A 14334-nucleotide genomic window follows, 5' to 3' on the forward strand; every position below is an offset into this window, starting at 1 on the left:
ATTTTATTTATTTATTTATTTATTTATTTATTTATTTATTTATTAAAATTACAAATAGCCTGTTTGTTAAGAGAGGATCCTCCACAGGCATGGGGCAAAACCTTCTGCTCTGTGATTATTTTAGGTGGGGCTCATTTGAGGATATTATCAGTTTATTAACTTGTTTAAACTAGCCTGTTAAAAGCCACTGTAAATTTAAAACCGACCACACAGTTGCTGCATTCGCATACCCAGAATTTTTAATGAACATTTGGAACCTTCGGAAAACTGAGCTCTTTGTCTGTGATTTGGTGCTAATTATTTAGTATGTTGGAAGGAATTGTGTTTTTAATTTAAACAGTACATTACTGCCAAACAAAATGTCAATGCCTGCAATAGCACCCTGGCAACATAGACTAAACTTAGGCTGGAGAGGTTCTTGGGTTCACCTGTGTACATTTCCTGATACAATACAGATATTACTGTGTTTCTTCATTTCTTGGTTCTGTGTCTGCATGTTTTACTTGCAGATAGGTAGATTTTTATTTAGATAATACCAGATTAAAGGTGGTTTATTTCTACCTGCTTCAGTGTCAATCAATAGGCTATGTGACCTACATCATTATTTGAAAATAATCTTTAAAAAAGCAACCAAAATAAAGGGGCAGTGATAATGTTCTAATGCAGAATCGATTTTCACTTGTTTTAGGTTAGAGGAGCTGGAGGGGAGAGTCGAATGAAAGTAATACAAGCATTTACAGAAAGTTCAGTCCCCTTTAAAACAGATGGAAATAGACAAGTTGAAACCCCCGGCAGGAGAATATAAAGCCATGCATTAGCCAGCTGAGACACCTGCCAACTCAAGTTCACTTCAGAACTAAACATTTTAATGTGATGCTTGCACTACTGCTCATCCAAGATCTCCAAGGGTCAAATGTGTGCAATGAAACCAAGTCCAAATTCAGACAACATGCACCTCATTATACTGCAGAACTCCCCCATTAAAAGTGACCTCTTCTTGTTACAAAGGGAGACACACTGCTAACAAGGGAAGGAGCACCCCATTCATTCCCTGCAGTGCCTCCAGATCTGCAATTACATAAAGGATGACAATCATTTATGGCTTATGATACAGTTACACGACTTTAAATAATAGTTGTGCAGAATATGATTTCTGTTCCTTCAATATTGGGTTTTCAACATGTCTTTAAGATAAGTAAACAGAGGCAGTATTTTGCTGATAATTACTTAAGGAAACAATGGGGGAGGGTTTATTGTGCTAGACTGGGTGTCCCTGTCTGTCGGAGCCCACACCTAATCACTTCAATTACAATCAACGAATACCCTCAAATAACTTATGATTTATTTATTTTGTTTTCCAGAGGGTCTTTGTCTGACAAGCGGATTGTGTTTAGCACCAATGGTAAGGATACAGACTCTTATTTTTTTCATACTATAATTATTTTGTATATCACTTACATTTTGATGCAAATTATTTTTATTTTAGTACTGGTACCTGGTGGTATATATTACAAAGTCCTTCAGTTTGTGTTTTTTGTATTGTTACATTAAGACTTCTGTATCACTGCAAACCTGCAGATATCAGTGACAGAGATCTGGCTGCTGGCTTCTGATTAGGATGTAACAGTGAAACAGCCGCCACTCAAATTAATGAATTACCAGCTTGCTTTAATATTTATGTCCCTAGAAACCTGGTATTTGACAGGTCTAAACCAATTGGACCATACTGAGGTATGTTAAATCCAAAGAAAATGGGATCAAAACCATGTTCTGAAAATCCATTTTGTTTCCGAAGAAATCTAATTTGAGGCCCTTCAGTTTATCAAAGTAGCACTGCACACAATCTGCATTCCATTGAGTTAATGTAGTGCTGATCAGCGAAGCCAGAAGATTGAACGTGTGTTGTTGGGTTAAGACAGGATTGCAGTTCAATCAGAGGAAAAGAAAAGTCTCTGCTTGAAGGAATGATTGTTCAAATTGCTTCCCCACTACAGATGAGAACAATAATGTATGTACTGACTGTTGTAGGTCTGTGGGACTAGGCCTGACTGGTGTAGGTCTATGGGACTAGGCCTGACTGGTGTGGGTCTATGGGAATAGGCCTGACTGGTGTGGGTCTATGGGAATAGGCCTGACTGGTGTGGGTCTATGGGAATAGGCTTGTTTGTGTAGAGAAAATACATTTGTAATGTTTTTTGGATGTAGAAGAAAGGAATGGCATGACATACTCTATACATTGTTGCTGACATATTTACCTTAGATAAACATGTCATTCTACACCTGAGAACCACCAGTATTGGTTCCTTTTTATACATTGAACTGATTTTTTATTTATTTTTTGTAAGATTATTTATTTAATTTTTTTTATAAATATGGATTCATGATTGGGGCTTGGATCATCTAAAGCCATTCCTGTCAGATGACTGTTTGATGGCAGCTGAGCTTTGGTGTCATCCCAGCTAACAAACCTGCTGCCACAATTAGTACTAGAAGGCATTATTGACTGCTGCCTTTTATAAAGGCCGATGGTTAGGTGAACACTGGATTGTACTTTGTAATGTGGATGAATATTGTTCTGCAGCTGCTTTTGGTGTTACCTTTCAGTGTGAAATTCACTGTACTGAAACAAAACAGATAAGATTGCCTAAGAAAAGTAAAACAAATACTGTAGTTTTTTTTTAATGTTATCAGTACTTGCACAAAGTTAATCTCAAAATGATATAGTTTGTCGTGGAGAACAGAAAACTTAAATACAATAAAAAATGTATTCGCTTTAGGGATTTATAGTAATCATTGAAGCTTTTGATGAAATACAAGCAGAGTTGGGGTTAGTTCCATTTTTTCAATTCCAGTTCCATTTCCAACCCCAGTTCCCTTTTATACAATTTCAATTCCTATTCTGTTTTACGGCATAGTCTTTACTGAGGTTTATGTTGTAGACTTTATCAGGTTACCTGACAATTCATTAAGCTGTATACAGTATTTATTTGCTCAATAAAGCATTTGTTGTAAAATGACTGGAATAGGAATTTGAATTGATTAAAAGGGAATTGGGATTAAAAATGGAATTGGAATTGAAAAAATGGAATTGAATAGAATTTACAGTATATGAGGTGGAGGCGTGGGAACAACAACGTCCCAATGGAATTACATTAAGAGTAGTGACCTAAAAGTAAACAAGAGGGGTGGTCTCCATGGGAATGTATTAAGTGATCCCTTGTGAGGCTTTTTTTTAATGTGGGAAGTCCAGACACAAGCATTTATCTATACGTATTCCCAACAGATGTCTTCTACTTAACCTATGGTATGAAACAAATGAAAAATTCACTTCTGCCTCCTCATACAGTATGTCCCACAGATTCAATCTCAATAGACAGCTCAAGTGTTTATTGAGCTCGGCATGCAATGCAGTGGCTCGCACCCACTTGATTTATCACACACTCCTGTAATTATGTCCTTTTATTAGGCTTTCATTCTGAGTGCATCAGTGCACAAGCTCTTTTTGCTGAACGTGCAATATTGTCACACACCTGCACTAAGTTGATATTTTTAAATTTGTTGTCTATACTGAAGATGAAAGGATATGTTTCCTGAAGAATGGTGGCTGGTAAATGCTAAGGCTGCAAAACAAATACTCACATAAATACTAGATGGTGTATAAATATGAATACAATGATATATGTATAATGTTTGTACTTAGATTGTAGTAAGCCACTGGTCTTGGATGCGGGAGCCATCACAGCCACATCTGCCTGGCAGCAAACCAGTGAAAATGGACAAATGGTCACTGAGTGGTCTGCAGAGAATGGCCGTCTTGATGTTCAAGGATCTGCGTGGGCAGCTGATCATAACAACACCCACCAGTGGATGCTTATAGACCTTGGGGAGAAAAAGAATATCACAGGTCAGTGTAGAAAGTTAGTACACTAGATCATTACCCAACCACTCTTAGTTCATATTTTATTTGCTAAAAGCAAAGACAATCGGGTCTGACACTTTTAAATCAACCTTGCTAAATATATACTACCAGTATACTTTGGGTTCCTACAAGGACGATCAATATGAAATCCTTTTTGTTGAATGAAGAGAGATGCTTGCTTTTGTTTGTTTAGGTTTTTTAAATAAATGACTTTGGGAGAAGTAGGATGACCCAGTTACAGGTACAGTCCCATTTCTTTTAGATTTTTAGTTTGTAGATGTAAAGAAAACACAAACTGTAATGCTTTCCCAAAGCTTATAGTATAAATCCTGTACAAACCTTAAGTGACTCACCAATCCAGGAATTACAAACTCCAGTATGACTTTAATTTTCCATCTTCTTAGAATTTGGGGGTTATTATGCAATATAAAAGAATGGCTTACATTGTCTATGTCTTTCACAACGGGCAAATCCATGCATAAATTGTGTTTAATTATAGTAGCATAATGATGCTGACATTATCACAAGCCCAGCGTGTAAAGTCATCCTCTTAAAAGTTAATTTTGTCCTCATCTGTTGTACATTTAAGCCCTGTGCTATAGAATAATGCAGGCACTGTTTGGACAGAGTGCATTGGCATCACTGACTGCACTGAGAACATCACTTTGTTTGTTTGGAATGTAGACAACAAGAAGGAAGCACTGCTGACATGAAACAGGGCAGTTGATCAACAGCAGTGAGCATGAAGCAATTGAAGAAGAATATGTTCTTTTAGTTCTGAAGGTCACTCTTATCCATCTATTGATGGGTAATTCTGTTGGTAATTTACGCTCTAAAAATACAACCCAGCGTTGTTCTTTGACCTTGGCAACTGTGCAAAAATGTACCTTTTTCGACTCCAATAGATCAGAACAGGTGTTGTAATTGCAGCCTTTGTTCATAGTTTTATGGTCATTATCAATAATTAACTTGTTTTGCATTTTACATGGATTTTTGAATTAGCTTAACATACATACATACATACATACATACACGCATGCGTACATATCTAGTAATGTGTCTGGTTTCAGCTTAAACCTCTTTGTAACAATATTTTAATAAAAAAGCTAGAAGTTTTGAACAGTGACAGGTCAGCTGTCAAAAGGACCACAGGTGGTCTCAATGTATTTCCTGCTAAAGTATCCAAATCACCGGCACAACTGCCAGTGTACGGGACTGAGAATGGGGAAAGAACTACAATTGAACTAATCAGTCTGAAGGCAACACTTATTTATGTTGTAATAGGTACAAATATAAAGTTTCAATCAGTATGAAATACAGTATTATGCTATATCGTTCTATGGTATTTGCAGTTTTGCTTCTCATTTAGTTTTTTGCCTGATGAATTCCCTTGTAATAAAATAGCCATGTCTTCTCAGGAATCATCACTTCAGGATCTACACTGCCAGGTTTTAACTTCTATGTGCAGAGTTACACAATCAAGCACAGCAAAGATGGACATAAATGGAGGATGTACAGGCAGGCTGGAGGTACAGAAGAAAAGGTGAGAAGTGTGTGTTGTGATATATTATCCTAAATTCTGATTGATTTGTACAGGAGTCGTGTGCATATAATTAATGATACCTTTTTTTTTTTTTTTTTTTAAACAGATATTTGAAGGAAACCTTGATTACTGGCACCAAACACGGAACAACTTCCTCCCATCTATCGTTGCTCGCTACATATGCATCATTCCACACACCTGGCATCAGAGGATAGCCATGAAGGTGGAGCTATTGGGATGTCTGCAACAAAAAGGTAAGCCAAGTGCCTTTGTATAGATAGCAAACCGCATTCCTGTAGCATCCAATTAAAAAAAAAATATATATTGTAATGAATTCACCTCTCTCGGGTTCGTTGCCCCTTTAAAACCAGTGACCCAACAGACACAAATGGATTTTTCTTGCGTGGTTGCGCTATTTTAATAAACAAAGAAATAAACAAAATACAAAACAAACACCTAGCTCTGTACGAGCACTAACTAACACACACAGGAACTCCCTGACTAACACGGGACAGCTAAGCTGTTTCCCCGTCTTTTCAAAAAAACCCCGGTTTAACACAGCACTTACGTTTATTCAATGGCTACTCGGAGACAGCACACCTCTCTGCCTCCTTCCACTCAGCAGCCTCGAGCAGACTGCCTGCTCTCTTTTTAAACCCCACACCTGGGTCTAATTGCCCAATAACGCCCAGGTGCGGACGATCATTAATAAAACAATTAAACAATTAAATTCAAACAATAAACCAAAAGTGCATTTTCACATGTTTCTTTTTTCAGGGAGGATTTAACCCCCTCCCTGCTGTCTCTCACAACCCGCTTCCTTACACATCCCCCCCCTTGTCTTTACAAGACACAGGCCATGAAACCCAACCACCCACCCTCGAGTCCACAAATGTCCATTTTCGCCCTCTTCCACGGGCGAACTCGAGGGTGGATCGATCCACGTCCCGGCTCAGCCAGGTAGGGACCGCGCACCGGCGACGAAGGACCCCAACGGTTTGACAGGGGCGACCAGAACGGCAACCGGGGCACTGGAGGCTGCAGCAGCGGGCAGAGGTCTGCAGCTGGGACCCAGTGCAGCGACGTCCGGTCATCTAGGGGGAGCGAAGCAGTGACCAGGGGGAGCGTAAGCGACGTCTGGGAGCAGCGCAGCGACGTCTTAGTGTCCGTGAGGAGCGGAGCAGGGGACCAGGTGCAGAACTGTGCCCGATTCTGCCGACTCCTGGGCTCCAGGTCTAGTGACGGGAGGTCCAGACCAACCGACAGGGTGTCCAGGCGCAAGGGGTGAGGGACCGGACGCAGCGACGCCGGACTGGACAGTAGGGGTGGTGGTCGGGGCTGTGGTGGAGGTATGTTTTCCACCTCCTCCCTGGGCTCCGGAAGCAGCGGCTCCTCCCCTCTGGGCTCTGGCAGCGGCGGCTCCTCCCCTCTGGACTCCGACAGCGGCGGCTTCTCCCCTCTGGGCTCCGACAGCGGCAGCTCTTCCCCTCTGGGCTCCGGCTCTTCCCCCTCTGGCTCCGACAGCGGCGTTACCCATACCTGCTCCCACTTCTGGAGCAGCAGGTCTATCTCTGTGGGCTCCGGGTCAGGTAGCCCCCACTCCTGTCTCCACATCTTTACCTGCTCTTTTTGAGCAGCCGTGTTCCGATTGACCATTTCAATCAATTCTTTAAAATCCATTATTTGGGTCGTAGGGGCGCCCACACACGCTGCCACCAAATGTAATGAATTCACCTCTCTCGGGTTCGTTGCCCCTTTAAAACCAGTGACCCAACAGACACAAATGGATTTTTCTTGCGTGGTTGCGCTATTTTAATAAACAAAGAAATAAACAAAATACAAAACAAACACCTAGCTCTGTACGAGCACTAACTAACACACACAGGAACTCCCTGACTAACACGGGACAGCTAAGCTGTTTCCCCGTCTTTTAAAAAAAACCCCGGTTTAACACAGCACTTACGTTTATTCAATGGCTACTCGGAGACAGCACACCTCTCTGCCTCCTTCCACTCAGCAGCCTCGAGCAGACTGCCTGCTCTCTTTTTAAACCCCACACCTGGGTCTAATTGCCCAATAACGCCCAGGTGCGGACGATCATTAATAAAACAATTAAACAATTAAATTCAAACAATAAACCAAAAGTGCATTTTCACATGTTTCTTTTTTCAGGGAGGATTTAACCCCCTCCCTGCTGTCTCTCACAACCCGCTTCCTTACAATATATATATATATATATATATATATATATATATATATATATATATATATATACACATAATAATACCTCAGCAAACCTAAACACAACAAGGCCTCAACAAAATATTTGCCTGTTACAAGCACTGTGTGTTTAATCCATTCCCATAGAAAGACGTTCACTTGTTCGTACCTGCATGCAGGATTTAGACGCTGTCAGCTGGCAGGTTTTCTCTGTGGTGCTTTTAAGTAGGCATCTTTTCTTTTCAGAATGGTTTGCTTGTGATTTTTGAATTTTTCACTAAGCTCTTTGTATTGGTTTTGGTAAGCTTTCAGCTTCAAGAAGCACATTTTTTTTCTATCATGAGATTGTATGAAAGTTTAGACATTTTATTTGCTGTTAATGACCTCAGTGGGACATGTGAGCATATATATGAAACGGTCTGACCCAAAAATGATGCTGAATTATACAGAATGCCGGTATGTATAAGTAATGTATTAATACTTATACTGTGATTCTTGAAATGTATTTTTGTTTACGACTGTAAGTCGCCCTGGATAAGGGCGTCTGCTAAGAAATACATAATAATAATAATAATAATAATAATAATAATAATAATAATAATAATAATATGTAGTGGGGCTGGATTAGACAGGTTTTACTTTAACAATATTTAATGTTTAATTCTGTTCAGGAACAGGATTTTAAAAAAGGGCCGGTTAAGGCTTCTGAAAATGTCAGCACCTATCAATAATTATGACTGTCAGTAATTTTGTACAACTCATTGGTGTCATTAAAGAGTCTGTTTGTTCACAGGCATGGGAACTTTCTGTAAGACGGTTCACATCCCTCCCTAATTGAAAAAATGATCAAGTAAAACGTGTTTTAACTGCTTTGATATTGTCCAGACTTGTATGACCACAAAAATTTAGTGACTTTACATTAAAACAGGAAGTTTAAGTGTGTCAGTTTTATTGTGTGAATACCCTTATAAAAGTTTATCTGTGTATAGTAATGGGCACTGCTCTATTGAAGGGATTCATTCTGTCAGAATCTGAAATATCAATCTAAATCCATCAATGTGATCTGTTTCTTCTTATTTTTTCAGTAAATGCTTCAAAGTTACCTATACCACAAAACACAAGCCCAGATACAAATTCACATGCTGAAGATGAAGACATAACTGAGCCTTTTCCATCCCAGACTGACCTATGTAAGGATGTAGTGAATTGTTTGTAATGGTCCATTTTTAATTCAGCAGTTGCTTTGTTTTCTAAATGTTTACTCCTGTTTTAACAAAGCACTAAAAATATTTTTTCTTTTGCTCATCAAGTGAAACTAGCCATATTTGTGGTCCCTGCCATCCTCTCATTGGTACTTCTGTTTGTGGGTGTTTGTGTTTACAAGGCTTTACAGAAGTAAGTGGAAACTTTTAACACATACAATAGCTATAATAGCAAACCTGTATTCAAATGATGCAATCATTTTTTTATTTTCAAAAATCCTTAGTTGGGTAATTTAGGGGGAGGGGGCATTGTAGTTCATAATATTTTTTTTTTGTCGAACAGTAGTTATTAAGGTACAGTATTGACTAATATGAAGGTGTAAAGATCCTGACATTGCAAACTTAAGGCTTAATTAGAATTTGGGGGTTATGTAAAGGATCAGTATTGGTGCCAAAAGGTGTATGTATAAAAAGGTATTGTGTACCTCCTAAAACTGATAAGCATCCTTTTATAGTGTAGGTTAAAAAAATATTTGGAGAAAACAATAGCCTTTGACTGACTTATTGTTGCAAAGTGATAATATAATATGTCTAGGAGGAAAAAAAAATATATTGTTAATACTTACCTTCAACTTTAAGGTCTTCTCAGGTAGTCATAGTCCAGCTTTCATGTTTATGAGTGTGTTGCCAGTTAACAGCTAAGATAGATGAACCGAACATTCAGCAGGGTTCGTTATCAGCGACAGACTCTTTCTCCCATCTGTACACTCAATCCCATCTGAGGGGCGCCCATATCTTTATCAGCCATTAGGGAACCCAATTACCTGTATGAGCCTAGTTAAACAAATATATAAAATATCACATCCAACTAATTGCTTGGAAAATCAACAGGCACAGCCTGCCGCACATGTCATTGTTTTCTGCAGATCGCTTGTACGTGTCAACATTGTGTTAGATGTTATCTCTTTCCCGTAATATCCACCTCTATTGTTTGGGAGGACTACAGCTAGAGTAACAGAGTTGTAGGTTACCTTTGGGAAATGCGGCAGCTGTTTTTGTCCATCCGTACCCCCAACCCCCCCCCCCCCCCCCACGGAAAGAGAAGTGATTAATGAATAAACAGCACTGCAGAAAGCAAAGGGTTGTTTTTAAACCAAAGACAATGGGGGCTGACCTCCAATGAGAGACCCAGTGGGACTGGAGATAGAAGAGTACTGTCACCCAGGCTCACAGGCACATTTGTCATTTTCTTGTAGGAAGAGGACAAAGGAAAACGCATATGGGTTATCTGATGCTCCTAAAGCAGGTTAGTAAGGACTTAAACCTTTAGTTCTCGGATGAAAGCTCACAACAATAAAAGGCTGTCAGGAATCCTGTCTGCGTTATCGTTCAGTGAAGATCTGAGTCGCTTACAGAGAATGACAACGCTTTACTGTTTTGTCACAATAAATTGTTTGTTAGTTGATTCAGAATGAACTATCTGTCTTGAGCATGCCATGCAAAATGTAGAATACCAAGCAATTTAGATCATGCTTATTTGACTTTTGGAATCAATTAGCTGGACAGCTTATGAAACATTTCCTGCTGTTCTGTGTCACCAGGACTAACCTTTACCACTCCCTGACACATGGAACGAGGATAAACCAAAGTAAAATCTGATCAAGCTATATTTCTTTTGAACTGAAAAAAAATACATCAAACCCATTCATCCATGTTGGTCATTAATAATAAATATGTGTATTTGTCATAGCTGTTACTCATGTATGGTAACATTCAACATATTGGGTAGATGCCTATAAATAAATCAAAATATATGGTTCCTTTAATTTCATGGCAATAAAATCTTAATTTGGCCTCTTTGATCAGTTACTTATATATTATTTTCAGGATAAACAGATATTCTAAATGCACCACCGAGAATAAAAAGGGCCAGTATATTAGATTTGAAATTTGAGTTTTGACATTTGTATCGAATTGAAACGTTTACATCTTTGAACATAAAACTGCCTTAAAAGCAACACATGACACATTGGGATGGTAATTTGTTTCCTGATCTCGATCTCTGTGGATTGATGGTTATCTTGTTCAGTGACAGGAGGGAAAGTGAAGCGTAAGCACAACACAAGATAGCCAAAGTATTCATGCCTGTGCATGCTGCAGAATTAGACAGGCATTTACAAGCACAGGGTTGGTGGTGTTGAACTTGCAGAACTCAGGCAAACAGAAAAGTTGTGTGACAAAGGAATGGACATGAAGAAACTAATGCAATGGAGACGAAAGAACATTACATTCAGTTTCACTGTAATTATTCTCTTAGTAGTGTTTTTTTTTAAGCCATGTTTCCCATTTATTTATTTTTTTGTAATTTTGATTTTTTTTAGGCTGTTGGAAACAGATCAAACAGCCTTTTGCCAAGCACCAGTCCACAGAGTTTACCATCAGCTACAGTCCTGAAAAAGAAATGCTGAAGAAACTGGATGTGGTCAAAAGTAACATGGCAGGTAAAGTTTGGATATTCAGACCTGACTTTAAAAGAGTTTTCTTGCATTTACATGCAGACTGACCTATTGGACATGCTGGGTTGTTCCCATATTGCTTCAGTAGTTATTTCCCCACCCCTCATTAGATTACTGGTTTGCATTCTGCTGTGATGCATGGTTGTGTTTTTTCATTACCTGTACTTATCACAGGGTGGTGGAGTTGAGAATAGTAAATAACCATAATGGATCACAAGGGAGAGCTTGCACAAACCCCCACCACTTGCAACCCCCCAGCAGCCCAGTAATCAAGTACCACCGTTATCTGTCACATTTTACATTTTTTAATTCTTTTTTTTAAAGATTACCAGCAGCCCCTAATGATTGGAACAGGGACAGTGACGAGAAAAGGATCCACGTTCAGACCAATAGACATTGATGCTAAAGAGGAAATTGGCAGACAGGACCCAGCGACCCACTATGACTATCTGCAGACAGCCAATCAGTATGCACTGCCTTTGACCAATCAGGAACCAGAATATGCCACCCCTATAATAGAGCGGCACAACTTCAGGAAAGACGCCTACACAGCAGACACGGGTTACAATGTGCCAGCAGTTGGTTTATCCAAGAAGCCTTCTTTCAATGGAAATGATTGTAATAGGTACAACAAACAGGAAAGCCTCACTGGAGATTACCAAACACCACAAGTTATATCTGAAAGCACGCTGAATGAAGAGGCAGGGTATGATAGACCTAAACTGAGCATTGCTTTGGCCACAGCAACCGCTAGTACGGACTATCAGAAGCCACAGGTCACTTTGTCAGTGACTGAAGGCTACTCCGTGCCTAGAGACTGTTTAAAACCAGCAAGTCCCCGGCAACAGTAAAAGAAACAACAGTAAAAAAACGACAAAAAAATTAAATGGCACCTGTGTGGACACTGTTATAGCGCACAGATGCTGACTATTTATGGCAATAATTGAACACTTTCCAGTGAACTAAAGAAACTTTATTGAGATAAATTATTACTGTAATTATTTCTTAAATCTATTTTATTATGATGGAAGTACACCTGGTCATTGTACATAATGTCTGACCTGCTATTCTGCTTTGGCAGGCATATTCCAGATACTGATATTGGAAGCAGTAGATTAAAGCTCCATTTTGTTTTTGTTTTTTTGTTTTTTGTTTTATTTTGGGGGGGGGGGGGGGGGTGTATTTTTTACTTTTTGTATATTCTGGTAAATCTGGTAAATCTGGATCCTTTAAGCTGTTTGTTACGTGAAATTGATTGAAGCAGCCTCAGAGATTCCCATGTTAATAATAATAATAATAAAAACTTGTGACACATTTATTAAGAGTTGTGTAACTGTTGAATGGAGATGTTGACTAGACTAGTGTCATCTTGCAAGAAATGAACTGTTGCATGGTTCTCTTTAAAATAAGGAATGAAGAACGAATTAGTTGTGTAGCTATGCAAAAGCTCTCTTGTGCAAAGTCTCTTGTGCTGTACAAAAGTCTCTTTTCCATCAGCAACTGCTTCTTGTGAAACAAGTTGCCATAGGAAGATTCTGATTCTTTTATATATATATATATATATACACACTGTGCCTTGCAGAAGTATTCAGACCCCTGACCAATTCTCTCATATTACTGAATTACAAATGCTACATTGAAATTTCGTTCTGTTTGATATTTTATTTTAAAACACTGAAACTCAAAATCAATTATTGTAAGGTGACATTGGTTTTATGTTGGGAAATATTTTTAACAAAAATAAAAAACTGAAATATCTTGCTTGCATAAGTATTCAACCCCTGTGCTGTGGAAGCTCCCAGTTTACACCGATGAAAGAAATTGCCCTAACGAGGACACAATTACCTTACCATTGGCCCCCACCTGTGAACCATTAAAGTTGCTGTCACATTTTCTGGATAAAAACCCCACTGTTGAAGGATCATTGGTCAGGCTGTGAATCTGAAGGAAAATGAAAGCCAAAGAGCATTCTACAGAAGTTAGAGATAAAGTAATACAAATACATACAGTGCCTTGCGAAAGTATTCGGCCCCCTTGAACTTTGCGACCTTTTGCCACATTTCAGGCTTCAAACATAAAGATATGAAACTGTAATTTTTTGTGAAGAATCAACAACAAGTGGGACACAATCATGAAGTGGAACGAAATTTATTGGATATTTCAAACTTTTTTAACAAATAAAAAACTGAAAAATTGGGCGTGCAAAATTATTCAGCCCCCTTAAGTTAATACTTTGTAGCGCCACCTTTTGCTGCGATTACAGCTGTAAGTCGCTTGGGGTATGTCTCTATCAGTTTTGCACATCGAGAGACTGAAATTTTTGCCCATTCCTCCTTGCAAAACAGCTCGAGCTCAGTGAGGTTGGATGGAGAGCATTTGTGAACAGCAGTTTTCAGTTCTTTCCACAGATTCTCGATTGGATTCAGGTCTGGACTTTGACTTGGCCATTCTAACACCGGATATCCCAGTGAGCACAGTTGGATCAATAATCAGGAAGTGGAAGCTGCATCACACCACCCAAGCACTGCCAAGAAAAGGCCGTCCCCCAAAACTCAGCGCTCAAACAAGGAGGAGACTTGTGAGAGAAGCCACAGAGAGGCCAACAATCACTTTGAAGGAGCTACAGAGTTCAGTGGCTGGGAGTGGAGTAATGGTGCACCAGTCAACCATATCAAGAGCTCTGCATAACACTGGCCTGTATGAGAGGGTGGCAAGAAAGAAGCCGTTACTCAAAAAGTACCATCTGAAAGCACGTCTGGAGTTTGCCAGAAAGCATGAGAGTGACCCAGCTGCGATGTGGGAAAAGGTTTTGTGGTCAGATGAGACCAAGATAGAGCTTTTTGGCCAAAACTCAAAGCGCTATGTGTGGCGCAAACACTGCCCATGCCTCAAGACACACCATCCCTACAGTGAAGTATGGTGGTGGCAGCATCA

At 39.4% G+C, this 14334-nt stretch overlaps 1 protein-coding gene across 1 annotated transcript in view; it reads left to right on the top strand.

Annotated features, from left to right (window-relative positions):
• LOC117410872 (discoidin, CUB and LCCL domain-containing protein 1-like) overlaps positions 1-12557 on the top strand; it is a 37461-nt gene extending 24904 nt beyond the window's left edge. Inside the window, exons 7-15 of the mRNA XM_034017777.3 lie at positions 1362-1402; positions 3701-3904; positions 5338-5462; positions 5569-5716; positions 8768-8872; positions 8993-9077; positions 10141-10190; positions 11266-11385; positions 11725-12557. Coding sequence (XP_033873668.1) covers positions 1362-1402; positions 3701-3904; positions 5338-5462; positions 5569-5716; positions 8768-8872; positions 8993-9077; positions 10141-10190; positions 11266-11385; positions 11725-12251 — 1405 coding nt within the window. The 3' untranslated portion in view covers positions 12252-12557. The remainder of the gene's footprint in view (positions 1-1361; positions 1403-3700; positions 3905-5337; positions 5463-5568; positions 5717-8767; positions 8873-8992; positions 9078-10140; positions 10191-11265; positions 11386-11724) is intronic.
• The last annotated feature ends 1777 nt before the right edge of the window (positions 12558-14334 follow it).

This window comes from Acipenser ruthenus, chromosome 6 (assembly GCF_902713425.1).
Source record: "Acipenser ruthenus chromosome 6, fAciRut3.2 maternal haplotype, whole genome shotgun sequence".
Taxonomy (NCBI): Eukaryota; Metazoa; Chordata; class Actinopteri; order Acipenseriformes; family Acipenseridae; genus Acipenser; species Acipenser ruthenus.